We start from the raw sequence: 20,295 nt of genomic DNA, 5'->3' as shown, positions 1-20,295 counted from the left end.
TCAGATCCTGGGCACGCACTGACGCACGGCTTCTCCGGCCATGCTGAGGCCGCGTCCCACATACAGCAACGGGAGGGATGTGCAACTCTGATATACAGCTATCTACTGGGGCTTTGGGGAAAAAAAAGGAGGAGGATTGGCAATAGATGTTAGCTCAGAGCCAGTCTTCCTCAGCAAAAAGAGGAGGATTAGCACGGATGTTAGCTCAGGGCTGATCTTCCTCAAAAAAAAAAAAATTATAATTTTCCTTTCATTAATTGCTTCAGTATTCCAACTGTTATCTAACATCTTTGGGCTGTCTATATCTGACTTAAAGTACCTTTGCTTCCTGTTTACTTCTTGAGCTTATAAAAGAGTTTTCTTTTGTTTGATTTTCATATTTTCTTTTAAAAGTAAATGATCACACTCCTTCACATACTGTCTTTCCAGATTTATTGCCTCTTTGGGGAAAATAAAAGAAATATTTTACATTTCTTTTATTTTATGAATTCTTCAAAGCTTGTATTTAATATGAGACCTCAACTGGTGGTGAATATTGGGATCGCTGAGCTTCGTACAATTTACTGATTCTGTCTGGGCGCCTAATGGCTTTTCTTCTCAGCTTCGTACATAGCATAAAATAGCAGAAACTATTAAACACAGGAGTGGGTCGCTGTAGGTGGCTGTGGCGCTTCCTTCCCAGCTAGTCCTAGAATAGTGTTGGTAATCTGCTTTCCGGTTATCATCCCTGCAGGCTCCCCCAAAGCTCCTTCAAATGGAAAAGTTTTTGACACTATCTATACCATTTCAAAATAACTAATTAAAAAGTGAAGAATTCAGTAAAAACTTTTTGTGTCACTTACGTTAAAATAAGGTTTTCGAGGTGAAAAATTGTTTTGTTGTTAAGCTACATTCAAACTATGACTCTTTTAGATGTTTATGTGGCTTTGTATAATGGCTAACACATCGTAATCTAGTCAGACCACACTAGAAGAATTTCTTAGAGGTGGCAGTAAAATCAGGATGTCAAAAGGGCCACCGGCGGATGTCCAGAAGACACTGGAGTTGTGAATGCCTGACACAATGACTGATAAAGCGGCTCTTAGGCCAAGGCTGTGCACTGGCGCTGTGGGGTGGAGCAAAAAAGAATTTTTTGTCATTTTTTAGTCTCTATATTTCGATATTATTTGAATTTTTATAGTGACAATGTTTTCATTTATTACCTGTGTAATTTTTTAAAAGGTGTAAGTTAAAGAAAAAGGCCTTTGCGGTTGTACACATCTGAGACTAAGAATGTATTATGGTTTTAAAGGTTGATGATTATGTCACCCAGAGTAAAAGCATGCAGACTGCCATGTGGCTGATGAGTGACAGGGCAGCAGTTCACGCTCAGCGGAAGGGACCTGAGTGACAGTGTGTCCTGCTTTTCTGTCCCCGACCACTCTCTCTTCATGGCTCAGAGATGGACACCTTCAGAGAGCTGAAGCCACCCCAGCGGATGTGTGCGAGTCATACAAAACCGAACATATTGTGGGATTTTTCTTGCGCTATAGAAATAAGCGAATCTTCTCCAGTCTAGGTATCCCACTAAACTCATTCAGATTCAAGGTAGAAATGTTTTTTTCAAGTAGGACATAATGAAAACATGATTTTTCTCTCAATAAACAAAGAGACAAACAAAAATTTAAGACATGATTCTTCTTTAATCACTTTAATGTTAGTCCACCACTAAAAGAGGTTGCATCCTATTACCTATTAATAAATGTCTTGGGGGTTCCATGATAGTGCCTTGTTATGAGAATGTGGTTTGTGCATGGTGATGGGGTTTGATCAACTAGTTTTCAAATATAGGAAGTAGTTTTCTACTCCATTACACTTAAGAAAATGGTATTAGTTACTAAGACTATGTATAGCTATACTAATTATATTGTAAATATGACAGGGTATTAAATAAATGCATATTTGTAATTTTGTACCTTGTACAGTACCTAAACTGTTATTACTTACTGCTTAATATAACTCTAGATTTATTAAAAAATATATTTCTAAAATGTATTTTATTAAATTATATACATATATATTTTTTGATAATGCACTCTAAATTATGATCACTAGTCTAACTTTCCCGCATAGTTCTAGGACCTTCAGGTTAACTTGGTTAAGTCTTTCCTGGAAATAAATTTATTCTCATCTGTTAGTGGCTTTCCCCCAACTCATTCAAAGGATCTTAGGGAGAATTTAAGCTGGAATTTACAGAACTTAAGAATCAACTCTTCGAGTTCTCATGATTTCTTCACACACCCAAAAGAGAAAAATGACACAATAAAAGTGTTTTGCAGTTACTTGGGTTTCTTTTTCACTTGTCTTTGATTCTTCTGATCTAATCTGCTGTTACCTGACTTTTTTTTTCCCATCTAAAAGTGTTCACTCCAAACTTCTCTACTCCTTCTCATCAATATCTAGTTTAGCAAACCACTTTCTTTAGCTATCAAAGAACACAGATTTGGTTCAATTAGTGATTGATTAATCTCTTAGAGAGAGTAGGACTGTATTTGTAGAATACAGCAGTGTCCTTTTTTTAAAGAAAAAGAATTTAATCAGAAAAATTACAAGGATTTAAAAGCAGATTTAAATGGATCTCACTGCAAAAAATCTGAGATAGCCACTTTGAGGGTCCATACTGAAGCATCAGTTGCGCTGGCAATCCCACCAAGCGGATGCCATGGGTGAGAGCACTCAGGTTCTAGGGCAGTACTTCTCATAGATGGAAGCATATCAGAATCTCTGGTACCAAAGTTCTTTTATTTTGAAAGATGAAAAAAATCTATTGTTTTCTTAATTGTGTAGTGGACACTTCTGGGGACCCGCCCAGATTCCCTTTATCAGATTGGTGCTCTAGTCCTGCAGGGGCCGTCGACAGCCCACATCTGACACTTCTCTGGAAAATCACCCTTGGCCTGGAGCCTCCTTACTGGGAAATGTTTGGAAGGTTACATCCTCCTCCCTGGGGGTGGCTTACAGCCAATGTTTGGTACCAGGGTACAAAAGGCTATTTCCCTCCTCAAGGTGAGACAGCTCATGCTCCGGAGCACCCTGTGCAATCAGGCTTCCACTAAACTCACATCTTCGCCCAGTTTCTTCCCCTGCCCTACCCTGCATCCCTCATTCCCTTATAGATTTCACATTGGAGAGCGTTCTTCAATTAACCGCTTGCACAAAAATCCCCACCTCCAGCTCTGCATTCAGGGGAACTGACTTCAGACAAACATAAACTACAAAAATTAGAGCTCTGCACTGTCTTCTTGCCTGGTAGGGACATGAAGATTCTTACTAGTGATTCTGTGAAAGCCAGAGTCAGGAGATAAAATGCGTCCCTCTTCCCCTAGCATAGAACCACTTTGGGGGTGGAATGGGAGATAAGTAGACGATATTATTATTAAATACATATTATTGAGATATATCTCTCAAATGTTGTATGGGTAAATAAAAAAAGTTAAACCATATTGCTAAGGCAGAGACCTGGCAGCTAGTCCTTTTAAGTATTTTTTGTTTGTTTGATTTCTATTAATTTGGCTTCATAATATTTCCAAGAATTCTAGTTGGTTATAACATTTTCAAGCAAGAAACTAGAAATACTATGAGGTCCCTGGAATACCGCTTAAAACATGTGGTAGTAACTTTGTAAATGCAATGTGAAAGATTTTACACACTTCCCGGAGAGGTGTATCAATTAATTTTCTATCACTGATGGACTTGTCAATTCTTGTTAGTTATTATATAAGGTATTATTTATGAACTAATTTTAAGGGATTTCATATTTTGATTGAGAAGTGTCTGACATTTTCCCAATGAATGGTAAAAAACTTAAAAAAAAGTCACTAAATCCTTTCCCACACCATTTTGTCTGCTTACATTCCATGCTAAATGGCTAAAAGGATGCAGAAGACAGAACACGAATAACGTGTAACTGCAGCAACTAATAGAGCTGGCTATGCACTCCAGTTTTAATTTTTTTGAAAAATATTTTACTGATTGTTACAAAATATCACAAAGTGATAGCCATCTCAATTCTAGTGATTTGCTAAACATATTGTTGAATTAAAATGTCCCAATCAATATGCTTATTTAAAACGGTACTTTTAAATTGCTTTATTTTTTCATATGTATGCCCTAGTGCTATTTTCGTGAAGAACCAAGCCTGTGTTGAATTTTATTATATTCTTTCATAAGCTGAAATCCATGTCCTCTTTATATTATAATGTCTAGACACCAACATTATCCAATTGTCTAAAGCACGCTGCCATGCCTTTATAAAAAGCTTCATATAAGTGGTCCTATCTATAGGAATCCTTTTAATAGGAGATTGTAAAGACTACATTTCTATCAATGTTTCTGAATAGATCTGGATTTTTTTTCAACATGTAAGACAAAGAAAAGAATAGGCAAAAATACATTTTTTTATTTAAAAAAATCTCATTTTTAACATCCTCAAACAACCAAGTGGCATTCTGAAACTCAAATTGCAATGTAACTAAGACACAGCTGAAATAATCAATTGTGTTATAAAATAATTTATGCTTGGTATTTATTTTTAAAAATTTAGTTTTATATATATATAAAAGATCTGTTTCAATCCCTTCCTAAATTTAGTCCAAAATGCAGTGTATAAACAATGTTGTCTCTCTCCCCTGCTCCTGAATGTTACTTTCACGTAATTCAAATTACTTTGCATTACATAATCACATGAAGTAGAATTAAGGGTAGGATAGATATATAAATTATATTATACAATGAATTTAGAAATATATAAAATAAATCATATTTGTCTAGTAATTGTACAAAATGAAGGAAATGTATTATATGTCGTTTAATATTTATGTAGTAAATATAAATCCTATGCTATGTGGAGTTCTAGACAGATGTGTTGCTATTCCTGACTTTTCTATCCATGGAGAATACATGACAAGGCACAGACACATGGCATGCAGCTTTCTCATAAGTCAAGAGCACATCTTTTGCAACCTTCTGTTTGTGACTCACCCAATGCCACGAGGCTGAGCAAACCCGGATAATCATTCTTGTGCCTTTTCAAATCTGCCACTGCCAAGCGTGCCTCTGGGGATTGTTATCTCCGGGTAAAGCTATCAAACAAATGCTTTGATTCTGCACACCTACACCTTCTTTTCTTCTTAATATTAATCATATAAAAACTATTCTTTGATGCAATACCCATCTCCATATAAAGAAACAAGTCCCATTTTTTTCTAGGAGTGGGAGGTGGGGTGCAAAGAGGAGGGTCATGAGCCCTGCTGCAGGCCATTTTGGCATCTGGAGTCAATCTTTTATAAGTGATGTAGAATAAAATACAGTAATTTATTCTGAAATTCCAGAACATTTACTTAGAGTTTATTGGCGATTATATTTTTCATTTGCCATGCCTCCAATATTCCTCCTTGCCTCGGGATTTTACCTATACCATAGGCAAATTGAGGCATTTGAAAAAGAACATGAATTTTATTCTTTTATCATTTTTGTGTCTACACGCAGATTGTCCAAATCAGTGGAAGCATGTGTGGTCTCTCTGGCATCCACTGAGCGTGGGTATTTACTATAAAACTGTGGAGAATAAGTGATTCTTTGGTCCCAATGCCCCAGTGTGTATATTTCCCACTGTCAAGTGTTTTGAGGATATCCATAATATAGTTTTCATTTTGATCCTATGACTAGATAATTGCACATGAAACTGTTCAGTGCTATACCTTTATAGCATATGGAGAAAGGGGCTATCAGTTTTCTTTAGTATCTTTAAACTCTGGGAGTTTAGTCCTTCCTCCTCAAATGGCAAGGAAGGATATCAATCCCTGAATGATGAACTATGTGAATGCATCATTAAAAATTCATTCATTTTCAGAGTCTTGGGCTGCCTTATGAAGTCATTACAACGACATGGTATCAGTAATCCATTAATCTGGTCTCTTCTTTCTAACAACGTCCGGTGGAAATCATATTGGTAAATTACTTGAATTTTGCAATCATGAATTATTATTTTATGAATATTTAAATATAGGAAAATATTACTGTGGTTTGTTCCATTGTCAGAATCACCACCATAATGATACCTCAGTCCAAAAGTCATATAATTGCTTAGCAATCCACTGTGTACGGTATGCTTCTAATTATCTAGGTTCAATAGAGAGTACATGCTGACTTCCAAGGACTTGTTGAAGCAAATATCTAGACTATGACTAATTAGAGGGCTCTGTAATACTTTCAATATTAGAATATCATATTAGTCTCAACTCTACAGGGTATAAATTTGTCATGTGGCTCTTCTGCTAATTGACATTTGCAGATAGAGGCACGCATCATAGTGCTTGTTAAGAGAAAAGGATTTGGAGTCAGATCAATTTGGGTTCAAATCTTGTCTGCCACAGATCAGCTAAATGACCTTGGGCAAGTTAATTAACCCCTCTGGGCCTCAGCAAAATGGGAATAGTAATACTCAACTAACGTAAGTTATTATGAAGATCAGATAAGTTCATGTATATAAAAAGCCTAATACAGTGACCAGCACATTGTAGTTACTCAATAAAAGGCTATTATTTCTATTACTTTTCTTATTATCATCAGATTTGTTGGATCAAAATCTTTTGTGTCTCTGCAGCATCTTGCCATTCTGACAGCAATGTTTAAACCAGATCACAGCTCTCATCCACTTCACTGAGAAGGCAGAGGCAAGCACTAGATAGGGCCATTTTCATCCAGTTTTCTACAGTTCTCTCCTTCTAAGTATGTAAAAGAATTTTTCACCAAAATAATGGACTCCATGATGAGTGAATTGGGTTGTTTTCAACTCCTAGGCATTGTTCTGACAATGATATGACCTGTAGGACTTATTATGCTCTATCTGTTTAACCCAAGGGCACTATATTTGATTAGGATTACCTTGGGGTCTCTGAGAGGAGTTAAGTTTGCAAGACCAGATGCTAGTCTAAGTTTTCAAAGTCTGGTACAAAACAGTCCTCATATCTGGCTTAATCCTGAATTCTCCCTAAAGCCTCAGTTAACTTTTGGGCTGTCTCAAGTGTTTTTCTGCAATAATCTCACACTACCCCAGGATTTAAATTGGAACTTCTGCCAGACTGAACAACACAGTTCACTTTTGCCCCAGGCCCACACTCCCAGCTGTTCTGGATGACTGCTTCATGCTTTCCCTATCTGGTTGTATACCAGGTAATCCGTTTGGATGCTATCTCACATTGGTCCTTGGCATTTGGCTGAAACAGTGGTTCCCATCAATCATTATGAGGAGAATGGAACAAATTTATTGGCTACTTTAGAACAGAAAGTATTAAATGCCTCTAAGACACTCAGATATCTTGCATACTTAGAATTTTGAGTGGCATTACAAGATATTCAAACATTTGTGAATAGTAACTAAAATAATATAGTGTGCTTCTGAGAATGTTTCTAATCCATGACTTGTTTATTGGAAGAGAGTAGGTATCATATTAAAATTTAAGCTTTTGTAGGACTAAGACTCCTTATAAAGCATCCACCTTTGACTCAGGTAATATCCATTCAATTTAAACATCTGTTTAATTTGGTTCTCCTCGCCCTCAGCTGTAAATTAGCCAACTCATGAAAAAACAATCTATTTTTCAACATTGGAGAGAGGAACAGTTTTTAAGTTTGTTTTCATTTTCTTACTGTTTGGTATTTTTGGGTTGGAATAGGCACTTGGTTCTACTCTAAGTTTTATGCGACCACTACAAGAATGGGGCACTGAGGATAGAGAAATGCAATTGAATTTCCAAGACATTAATCCCTTTCCTTGTGAGTGGATTAAATTCTTGTATAAATTGTCAGAGCCAATGTCTTTAGACCCTCTGAACACTTTTAACTAAGTATCTACCATATGTCTGCTGTGACAACAAAAGTGGTCAATAAATTAGAAGCAGCCTTGAAAGTCTTCTGTAGACTTGGAGTTTTAATTACTCCCATCAATTTTGCAATAATACAGAATCACTTTTCAGATTGTGAAGTGTTTCAGAGAGCAATCGGGCAAGGAAAAGTGCTTTTGAGGGGAAATATTTCAATGGACACATTATGCAATTCAAGCTCTATATCTGTTGCATTTAACCAAAAGAGCAAATTATAAGATCATAGCCATAGTTCAGTCTCACTAGAGTCATCATAATGTTACAAATGAGAAATTAAATTAATAGCTATAAAGTGTTCATATTCATCATAGTGGAAGAACCACAGGCAATGATTTGAAAGCTTCATGTCTACTGTCCCCTTCACTTGAAAATAACAGCAGAAAAGCAACAGCATTCAGACTTCTTGACTATTTATCAATCTGTTCATCCCTAATTTAAAAATATTTATTATCCCGTGCCTTCCAAAAATATAGTGAAAAGATGTATATGCTAGTGAGAAAGGAGAGAAAAACATGTCTTTTGAATTTCAGCTATCTTAAGAATGATAAGGTTATTAACTTTTCTTTGAAAGAACTTGTGGAGGAGATGTAAAACCAGCGACAAAAGACGAGTCAAGATTAACAAGACATAATGATTTGAGGCTTTTAGAAATACCATCATATGTTTCTGATAATTCTGAACTTTCATGTTTTTTGTCTTAAGATATATTAATAATTTATTAAAATTCAGTAAACACTTGGTCCTGCTAAATCATGAGTATTTTAATTCTACTAAATCAATAGTTATCTTCAACATCACTTCAAAATGGAAATAAGGAAGTTACTTACGCACAGACAATTCTAATTGGCATTCCCCTAATTATACAGGAATGCCTCAAACACTTTCCTTCTACATGAATAGCTGCTCCAATCAATTGACCAAAGGAGCTCTCATCTAGGCCACTGGAGATTTCTTCCTAGTCCCTTCCATCCTAATGTGTATAGTATGAATAACTCTTTTTTTGGTCCAATCTCTTCCTCTCTTTTTCTTCTCTAGCAAGGGAAAGAAGAAGGGCATAAAGAATGGTAGGAGACAAGAAGATTGGGAAGAAGTGGAGGAAAATGAGGGATTAAAGGCTCTGTTTCAGGCTACAGAAATCTCCAGAGTAGGGGCATCCAAGTTTTTTCAGAAGCAGGTCTTATGATCAGAAATGATTTGTGGAGGTTTTATTCATATATATTTTCTATCTTTCTTCATCAACCCAAAGTTTTATGATGTCACTTAATGCAATTAAATTTGATGAGATCAAAAGCAGATAGTTTCAATTATCATCAAATTATAATTACTAATTGATTCAAAGCTGAGGGTATTAAACACTGATGGTAGCAGGGCAGGTTACGTAGCTCACAGTAAATTTTTTTAATAAAAAAGTCAGGTGGTGCACACGGGATCAGACAGGCCAGATGTGGCATGGGCAGCATGCTGGACGTTCAGACAACGGTTGCGGTTAGAGCTGGGGTGGTGGTGAGCCGTTACTCATGGTTTGACAAACGGGGGTAAGGTAAGCATGAGAGAAGGACCTGATTCCTCCAGCATGGCTAACTCTGATTTTCTCAGAGAATATTTATTTTCTGTGGTCTTTCAGTTCTACAATTCTATTAGTGAAATACTTACGAACATGATAAATTAAAGAGATGTCAGTCAGCTGGCCCTGGCATTGAATCATTATGTAATCATTCTGTTACCATGATAAAACATTTTCCCAAATAAGTGATCTATAAGTTAGCTTTTCGAAACAACTTGTTAGAAATTGCCTATATATCTTTCTTTACAAATATACACAATTGTGAACAAAACAAAAAGCAAGAAACAAACAACTCTCCTTCCAAAGAGAATGCTTACATTTATTCTTTCTTATTCTTAGGATTTGTCAAGCACTGCAGTGAATTCCTTTTACCCTGTGCTGAAAAAGTTTCTATTTGGCTTCATAGTTCGCTAGCTTATTAAAGCAAAGAAAAACACTTAAAATTTTTTCTAACCTGTTTTGCTGCAGTAGAAGACAATGTTTTTCTAATTAAAATTGTCAACAAGAAATTCACTTCTTACCTTATCAGAAGGTTTAAATGGATTTCCTTGTCCGCTAATTCCACCACTGATACTAAATCCAAGGCCAGGATTCTTTTCTATTCTCACACAAAACTATGTGAAAAAGATACAAAAAGGTAATCAAACATATATCAAAGCTAAATGTCTTCAAATAACTGCATCCCAGTGGAATAGATTCAATTCCACTGAATTTTTCAGGGTTAGCCTATGTTAACTTGTACACAAAAGACAGTGTAAACTCTGACAAAATATTTGGTGCTTCTATAGGCAACAGTTATGCTTGAAACTACCTTGAAATTACCTGGGTAAGCAGACATTAGTAAGTATTTATTCATTACCCTGTGCAGGACTAAATTTTGATTAGCAGTTTTTAAAAATTAAAAGACTGATAATGAAAAGATTGTGCATTATTTTAATTGTCTACTTTAAATGCACCTATATTATGACTAATTAGAAAGGACTGTATGAATAAGTGAAAGAAAATTTGCAAATGTAGACTAAGGGAAAATATGGCTATTTAAATAAATTGCTACTGCTTTCTAGGAGACTAGTAGCATTCATCTCTTAGATAGATAATTCTATTGGTTAGAAATAGCAGGGCTTTTAGTTTGAGAAAGGGGAGAACTTTTGGCCATAGCTTGAGTGAGAGGGAAACAGAGGAAGAAGGAAATACTCAGTAAAAAGAGTTTTGGGTTTGGCAGCAGCTCATGGAGAGGCAGTTAGAGGTCTTAGAAGAAGGAGAACACTGAAAAAGAAAGAGGTCAAGAATATGGAGACATGGAGAATTTGGTGACAGGGAATAGTCAATAAATATTTAGGACTGTGATGGCTAATATTCTAGTATTCTGTGCTGTATTACCTTCCAAACTCCAAATCATCAATGAAAGTCTGTTAAACACAAGAGCCTTGTGCTCTGTAGTACTACGGGGAAATGATGGCATTGGGGGAGGTCCACCTCGGGGTAAGGCTGTGGTAAAGATGATAGCTAATATAAGAGTTGATTCAAAGACTGTGGATCAAGAATTCATCGGAAGGGAAATCAGTGTCAGGAATGACCTAGAGAAACTCTAACAGACCTAGGAATTCTTGATGATCCTGAGCTGGGGCTGTGTATGTGAGCTGTGGTGAAAACGCTAGTTTTCCGTGTAAGTGGAACAGGGTGACTCCAGATGATAGAAAGACTCGGAACCCCAGAGGTAGGATGCACTTTGGTTACATAAAGAAAAAAACCCGACTTTTATAACTTTTAAGTACAGAACAAGTACTGGAACTAGGTGAACGTAGTGTTACTGGAGATTAGCAGGCAAAAAATTAATGAAGAGTTAAGAAAAAAATATAAAGAAATACTTTAGCATATATTTTCTATTTATATAGAGATATACTGAAAAAGTTTTTAAAGATGATTGGAAATGTTTGCTTTCTTAAATAACAGTATTTTTCCTAGCAATCTTGCTTAGCCTATTAATTTGCTTCTGGGCAAATGCAAATGCCTAAAATGCTCTCTGTATTTTTATTTTCGAAGTTCCTTTAATCCCTGCCTCTTAGATAGTTCAAGGCAAACTTGAGTCATGTTCCTGACTTAATTAGCATATATTGTGTGTCGCTGGGAACTGGATCAATTAGGTTTGGCTGTTTAATGGGAATATCCTTAATTCGCTGTCATATTTCATAATAGTAAATGTAATGTTTAACTATTACATAGTTCACTTGCAACACAAGGGCAAAAAACTATCCACTAATGTGATTTTTAGGGTAGAGTCACTAATGAATAGTTTCTAAATTACGGGTGACTGCAATTACCATAAGTACTCTCCCATATATTTATTTTAAAGATATGTTTAATTACAACTTTTTCTTTAGTTGAGCTAGATTTGTTAAAACTGGTTATCACAGAGTGGTGGAAACTCCAGTTTATAATAATTCTGTATTTATATGGCTCACAGTATATAATGGAGCTTGAAGGAATATGTTATCTTTATTCAGTACACAGTTTTCCTTATAGTTCTTTTTGTTATTAGTGGCTAATTAAAAAAACAGAAAGAAAGGAGCTAATACGATTTAAACATTTTACCTCTGTGTTTTCCCATATATCTGTGCATTTTCAATTAAATTATTTAAAATTTGGGTTACATCTTCCTAACGTAAAAATTTTATGCTGCATAATGTAATATGTGGAAGGTATATACACTCTGGCTTTCCCCAGGCCACAATAAAACCTGAAAGGAAACATATGCAACAGATTTTTTCCAGTCATTCTCTTTCAAGGTAGTGACTATATCTATTTTATATTATTGTCAATCTGGAAGGCACTAAAAATCTAAGGGAAACAATTTCATATGTGCCAACTATATGAAAAACTGCCTCAATATATTTTTTTAATAATAGAAATAATAAAGGTGACTCTGTGGTTTTATAAATGTGACAAACAATCATCACTTCTGATCTGAAGCTAGACTACCCTTGGGCATGCTATGGTATGGCTGATAGGTTGTGTTGTGACCGTCGTGTCCCATAAAGCATGTGAGAGAGAGTATTCGTCTCACATATAAGGAGTTCCACCTGCCTGCTAAGGCCCCAAGGGGCCATGAAATGTAAGAGAAGAGAGACACCTCACAGCCAAGAAGCAGTCTGAAACTAAAGAGTACCAGCAAAGAGGAAAGGCAGTGTTCTAGCAAAAGGTCAGATCCAGAAGGCTAAGAAATAGCTTATTTAATGAGAATCAGCATTTCAGTTTTCTATTAAGATTGATATCAATGAATGAAATTTCTGGCTGAAGATATAAGCAACAGCCCGGCAGTCAATGATTCATTTGCTTCTTTCAGAGTCTGCTACCATCATTTGACTTTACTTGATACTTCTAATCTTGCTCTAATCAAAATACTGGGTCTTTAACTTAGACAGACCCATGACAAAACGAACTGTTATGTAGCTGTGAGGTCCTGTAAGGTCAGAATCTATAATCTGTAGAAGGTAGTGATCTGATTTGGTCTCACAATGCTCTAAAATCTAGCAGCAAGAACAAAGGAAACGGTTGTGCCTGTGTGTGTGTACATGTGTGCATACAAACAACGTGTGTGTGTGTGTGTGTGTGTGTGTGTGTGTGTGTTGGGAGGTATAATTCAGGATTAAGGACTTGCATTACAGAAAGATACCTGGTGATGCTGTAATGAACTGGCTTACTATGCTATGTTCCAGTTCCTAGCAGTACATATTATGGCATTTAGTGGGTACCTGTTGTTTTTGCTGCCCAACTCCATTCATCCTTCTTCTGGTAGCTATACATTAATTTCTCTTTCTTCTGAAGAACCACTCACTTCCCTATTCTCAGCCTGTATGCTTTGGTGAATCATGTTATCTAGACTTAAAACAAAGCACTGTAGCCCCTAAAAATATGATTACGTAATGGGCAGGTACTCCAATAAAAAAGGAGAAATGAGATGCCTACTCATCTCCAGGATTTCCAGGAAGGAGAATCTTGCTCTTTCTTGCTAGTTTTAAATCTTAGAGGGTCTAGAGCTCTTGAGCTATCTTTCTACCATGAGGGGAAAGACTTTTTGAGGCACGAACCAACCCATGGAGAGAGAAGTCACGACTTCCACTGAACATAGCATTAAGCCTTATCTAAAGCTTGCCCATCCCTGGAGTTTCAGCTTATATAAGTTAGAACGTTCTTTTTTTGCTTAAGTCTTAGTAGGTTGTCATTTTTAATCAAGAGGACTAGTCGATACAAAATTGCGGAGAAACTTGCTTATTTATAGATATTAAAGAATTGATTTTTCTTTTATTTAAAAAAGAAAACTTATACACTTGTTTGAAACTCCTTTTGGGAAATAAAGCAAGCAGAATCTCAAATATTCTGTACCGTGGGAAATTTAAGGTAAGGTTTTGATCTATTGGAAGGTTTTTAATTGCTGAAGCATCAAGAAAGAAACTGGTATCAAGAACGTCTCACTTCTGAGGCCATTTCCAGGTCTGAACCCTGAGAGTATTACTATAGAGAGGTTCTGGTGAAGAGGCACCCACATTCTCACGGATTCCTATGCAAATAGGACATCTGAATCCCCTCCTTATATCTATTATGTCAGCTCTTCACTGACTATCTAGAAACAATGGCTGGCACATAGGTGGCACTCAATTAACTTCTGGTTGAATAAATAAATGAATGAGGTAATATGTATGTGTGACCAAAGATACATACTCTTAAATACGCGTCATCAAAAATATATTATGACTCCTTGTTAAAACATGTGATGAGTTTTTAGAAGGGACGTCAATTATTCAAAAGAGTGCTTCAGTTATGTAATTAACTGCTTGGAAAAACCATTATAGCTTTGAAAATGAAAATTGTTGTAGAATTAATGATTCATGCTTTTATTCCACAAATATTTACTGATTTCCTACTAAGTAGCAGGCACTTTATCAAATATATAAAAAAAATCCTTGCCATCATGGAACTTACATTCTATTGGGGAAGACAGATAGTAAATGTGTAAAGAATAAATAATTTCGGATAGTGAGAAGAGCTGTGAAAAAAATAAAGCAGGAAAGGTGGTAGAGAGTGATGGAAAAGGAGTAAGGAGCTATATTAGGCAAAGTAGCCAAGAAAGGCCTCTCTGAGGATGTGACATTTGAGCAGAAATGTGAATAATGTAAAAGATCAAGCAACTGACAATAGGAAAAATGAGAAAATTATTCCAAGCAAGGGGAACAGCAATTTTACATGACCTAAAGACAGATGGGTCTTTGTAAAGTCAAGAAACAACAAGATGGCATAAGGATAGACATATAGATCAATAGGATAGAACTGAAAGTCCAGAAATAAACCCTACAATTATGGCCAATGGATTTTCAACAAAAGGTCCAAGGTAATTCAATGAAGAAGGAATGGTCTTTCCAGTAAATAGTACAAGGACAACTGGATACCCCCATGCAAAATAGTGATTTTTACCCCTACCTCACACCAAACACAAAAACTAGCTCAAAGTAAATCAGGGACTGAAATGTAAGAGCTAAAACTATAAACCTCTAAGAAGAAAATACACGAGTAAATCTGCATGATCTTGAGTTAGACAATGATTTCTTAGATATGAAACCAAATATGATAAAAGAGATGATAGATGTTATCAAAATTAAAAACTTTGGTGCTTCGAAGGAGACCATCAAGTGAGAGAAAAGACAACCCACAGACTGGGATTGCAAATAATATAGATGATTAAGGTCTTATATCTAGAATATATGAACAACTCTTACAATTCAATAATTAAAAGACCCAAAAAACCTAATTAAAAAATGGGCAAAGCATTTTAATAGACATCTCTCCAAAGAAGATATATGAATGGCTAATAACCATAGGAAAAAACACTCAACATCGTTAGTCATTAGAGAAATGTAAATTAAAATCACAATGAGATACTACTTCACAGGATGGCTATAATAAAAAAGATAGACAATGACAAGTATTAGTGAGGATGTGGAGAAATTAGAACACTCATTCATTGCCGGAGGGAATGTAATATGTGGCAGCCAATTGAGAAAAGTGTTTGGAAGTTTCTCAAAATGATAAACATAATTACCATGTAACTCAGCAATTTCATTCCTAGGTAACTACCCAAGAAAAATGAAAACATACATCCACATATAAACTTGTACATGAATGTTCATAGTAGTATCATTCATAACAGCGAAAAAGTGGAAACAACCCAAATGTCCATCAACTGAGGAATGGATAACAAAATGTAGTATATCCACATAATGGAATATTATTTGGCAATACAAAGGAATGAATTAATGATACATGCTACACTTAGCACATTATGCTAATTGAAATTAGCCAGTCATAAAAAAACTTACATATTACATGATATCATTTATACGAAATGTCTAGAATAGAAAAATGTATAGAGACACAAAGTAGATGACTCATTGTCTAGGGCTGGGGGGAATGGAGGGGAGGGGGTACAGAAAGTGACTGCTAATGGGTACAAGGTTTCTTTTAGGAATGATGAAAATGTTTTAAGATTAGATTATGGTGTTGGTTGCACAATTATATAAATATACTCAAAACTACTGAATTGTACACTTTAAACAGGTGAACTTTATGGTGTGTAAATTATATCATTAAAGCTGTTAAAAACAACAACAACAAGATCAGCATGGGTAGAGGGAAAACAGCTAAGCAAGGAGAGGAGGCAGACTCAGATTTGTAGGGACTATGCCATAGTAAAGATTGATAAAGATTCAGAAATTTCCAAGCCACAAGGGCTTTTTCAGCAGAAGAGTGACATTATCTGATTTATGTTTTAAAAAGCTCACTCTGGCAGTGAAAAATAGACCGGAGAGAAGCACCCGGAAGGAGAGAAAACAATTGGGGGCTATTGAAGTGGTCGGGGTGAAGTGATGGCCGACTAAGGTGGCAGCAGTGCAGGTGAGGAGAAGTGGTAGATTCAGAATATATTTTAATGGAATTGCTGTGTATTGGATGTGGGCTGTGAGAAAGGGGAACCACGGATCTTTGGCCATAACAACAGGGTGAATAGGAGAGCCATTAACTGAAATGGGGAAGTCTGGACGAGAGGCAGGTTGTGGTAGGGGTCTGGGCAAGGGCAGGAAATCAAGAGTTTCTTTTGACCACGCTAAGTTTAAGAAGCTCATTGGAGGGGCCCGACCCGTGGCGCAGTGGTTAAGTGCGCACTCTCCGCTTCAGCGGCCCAGAGCTCACAGGTTCGGAATCCGGGCGTCCACCAACACACCGCTTGTCAAGCCATGCTGTGGAAGCGTCCCATATAAAGTAGATGAAGATGGGCATGAATGTTAGCCCAGGGCCAATCTCCCTCAGCAAAAAAGAGTCGGATTGGCATCTGATGTTAGCTCAGCGCTAGTCTTCCTCACACACACACACAAAAAAGTCATTGGACATCCAGGTTGAGATATCAACAAGTTAGTAATTGAGTATAAACATCTGGAGTACATGGGAGAGATCAGGGCTGGAGACATAAATTGTGGAGTCATCTATCCTGGAACTCAATGAGATCATCCAGGGGAGAGTGTGGATACAAAATAGAAGGAGGTCAAGTCCTGAGCATTGGATAACTCTACCATTTATTTATTTATTTGATGAGGAAGATTAGCCCTGAGCTAACATCTGTTGCCAATCCTCCTCTTTTTGCTGAGGAAGATTGGCCCTGGGCTAACATCCATGCCCATCTTCCTCCACTTTATATGTGGGACTCCTGCCATGGCATGGCTTGATAAGCGGTGTGTAGGTTCACGCCTGGGATCCAAACCCATGAACCCCGGGCCACCAAAGCAGAGTGCGCAAACTTAACCACTATGCCACTGGGCTGGCCAGACTCTATCATTTAAACGTCAGGAACAGAAGGGGAACCAATAAAGAAACAAGGAAAGAATGGTTAGTGTGGTTAAGAGGAAAACCAGTAGAATAGTGGTAGCCAAGTGAAGAAAATGTTTAAAGAAAGAAGTCAAACCACATGCTGAGAGATCAAATGAGATGAGGATGGAGATTTGACTATAGGACTTGACAGAAGCAGAGAGAATGCTTCATGGAATGCAATTAAATTTACTGCTACTTTTACTTTTAGCTCCTGGTCTTATGGATTATTATATAACACTGCTTGTATGATAAAAAGTACTATGCAATTATAAGGTATTATAATTTTTTGTTCTGACTTAACATTATGTGCATTGCACAGCCATACAAAATCTATATAAAACTTCTCAGCATTTCCAAAATTTCTAATGAGCCCATGTGATAGGTAATAATAATCATAAAAATATATAAATGTTAATATTCAAGAATAATTAATATTTTTTGATCCTTATTCTATTTTCATACGTTTTTCTGTTGTGAATTAGAGATGCAAGTTCAACTCAAAGTCCTAATTAAATCTTTGAAAAGATATACTAATATAAAGATTGACAAATGAAATCCTGTGATGTAGCATTTTCTAGATCTTTCAGAAAAAATTAGCTGACTCTGTACGTGTCTAGGAAATAGAAACTCAAATGCTTTTTTAGTCTGTAAATAAATTTTAAAGGTTATTCACTTCATTTTTTTCATTTTACACTTATGGAAACCAACAAGATCATACATATATTTAGAGGAACAACGAAAGAGGCCTTCTGTTCCTACTGCAATGTTTACTATTCCACTGTTCAACTACACAGAACTTATAAAGTCAGTTCGTAGAATTTGTGGTGTTGAGCTAGAGATTATTTGTGTCAAACTATGAATTATAATTTCAGGAGCAGTATTGTTTTGGTTACTGAAGAATAAAATTCTACAGGGAGAGTATTTATAAACAGCAATACTTTAAGTGGGGCAGGATGAGGTATGGCATGTCCCTGAAATCATTTGAATAAATAATATACATTGAAACCATTTTAATATCTATTTTCTAACCATCTTTATTAAATTTTGCCTTTTCAACTTAAAAATCCATAATTTAAATAAAGCAAATCTTTCCAAGTTTTTCTTCTTACATCGAACACTTAGAATAATGTAGTTTTCTTCACTTGGCCCCGACAGATGACAGCCTCACCTGGAACCTATGTGAGCCCTTCCAGCAGCCGACCAGGCATCTAATCTAAACAAATACCTGAAATCATGTCCCTTAGCCAACTGTATCATGTTCTCCACATATTATTAAGTATTAAAACGATTTCTTCCAGGGTAGATTACCGCATCTCCTTCTGGGAAGGTTTTGGAGGTTTGCTTTTTTCCCCCTTAAATATGATGTGTGCAAATCACTTTGCCTAACTCACAGAGGCTGATTCTAACGTAATCTTTTAAGTTATCTTTCAGGCACAAATTTTAGTTCGAATGTATGCTCACAGGAACTGGCAGGAGACACTCATGGAGCTCCTGCCATCTTGATGTGTTAGGTTAATTAGTCGGTGTGTCCTCTCGTCTGGGGCAGACATGGACTCCAGGGTGTATTTTTCCATTGTTCTGCTCTTCCCGTGTGAGCTTACTCTTGGCCTCTATGTAAGGCTACAGCAGCAGGCTGCAGCCTGCAATGTGGTGGACTCATGAGACTGGGTTCTGATTCCAACTCGGCTTCTAAATTGCTGTGTGACCACAGGCAAAACAAGTTAACTTCTCTGAATCTTAGTTTTCTAGTCAATAAAACAGAAACTGCTCTACCCATATCACAGCATCATTGATTATATTAAATCAGTTAATACATGAAAGGTTTGAGAAGTTTGAAGCATCATGCTGATATTTTTCCTTCCTATTTCTGCTTTGGTATCCATATGTTTCACATATATAAATATATTTTCCCTTGGATTATACATTTGCAAAAGAGAAAAACCAAGTTACTGTTATTTTCTTTTAAAAATATTCAATAAGTTATGGACAATTTATGTATACTTTTAAGCAGTGATGATAACAATATATTATTCAGCTGGTAAATTGTTGCACTACAAAATATCTAAAGTATTGGTTCTCAGTCTTGGCTACACAATATAATCACCTGGTGAGTTTCAAAAATTCCCGTTACCCGGGTCACATCCAGACTCATGAAATCAGTCTCTTTGGGGATGAGGTCAAGGCATCAGTGTTTTTTAAGCTGCTGAGCAGATGCTAATGTACAGCTGAGGATGAGAACGACCGCTAGAAAGTATTATTATATTGTGAAGGGGAGGAAAAGGGGAAGGGGGTCTTTAAGGCTCTTCACTTGGCCCGGGAAAGAAAGGGAAGAGCTGTCAAGATGGATATGATGGCTGCGAGTTTGCCAAGTGAATGACAGTCAAGCCTTCACTTGCTGGCTTTCTTCAGTTCACTACTTAATACAACGCGCATTTTATTCTCTATTATGTTCACCAATAATTGTAATGGTTTATGCATTAAACTCCTTTTTCTAAGTAAATCCCCTGATAATGAACTTCAGGTGACATGCAGATGCTTTTGTGTTGTAGATAATTTGTTGAAAAGAACGTCCATTATTAGAAATCAGATTTCCAGTCTACAGAAATTAATACCTTGAATCTGGGTGGCACTTTATGGTTTAAAAATCACTTCTATATGTTCTATTTCATTTAATCCTAGAGTTGAAAACAGGCTTGATACTTAATGTCTATGAAAAATAAACATGTAAAAATAAGTACATTAAATTAGAATTCTTGGATATTTTGCCCTGTTTTACTGTGATGGGTAGTTTGAAAGTTGAGATGGTTTCTTCATTGAGGAGGAACATCAAAGTTGACTAACTGCTTCTTTGTGGCTAAACAAAGTTGACTACTCTGGCTAGGTCAAAAGTGACATTCA

At 36.3% G+C, this 20,295-nt stretch overlaps 1 protein-coding gene across 3 annotated transcripts in view; it reads right to left on the bottom strand.

Annotated features, from left to right (window-relative positions):
* Window positions 1-20,295, bottom strand: part of LRRC7 (leucine rich repeat containing 7) — a 395,243-nt gene that overhangs the window by 22,223 nt on the left and 352,725 nt on the right. For all 3 annotated transcript variants that reach the window (XM_058537060.1, XM_058537063.1, XM_058537067.1), the window contains one exon: window positions 10,008-10,100. In XM_058537060.1, coding sequence (XP_058393043.1) covers window positions 10,008-10,100 — 93 coding nt within the window. The remainder of the gene's footprint in view (window positions 1-10,007; window positions 10,101-20,295) is intronic.

This window comes from Diceros bicornis, chromosome 4, assembly GCF_020826845.1.
Source record: "Diceros bicornis minor isolate mBicDic1 chromosome 4, mDicBic1.mat.cur, whole genome shotgun sequence".
Taxonomy (NCBI): Eukaryota; Metazoa; Chordata; class Mammalia; order Perissodactyla; family Rhinocerotidae; genus Diceros; species Diceros bicornis.
This window is presented reverse-complemented; position numbering and strand designations above follow the sequence as displayed.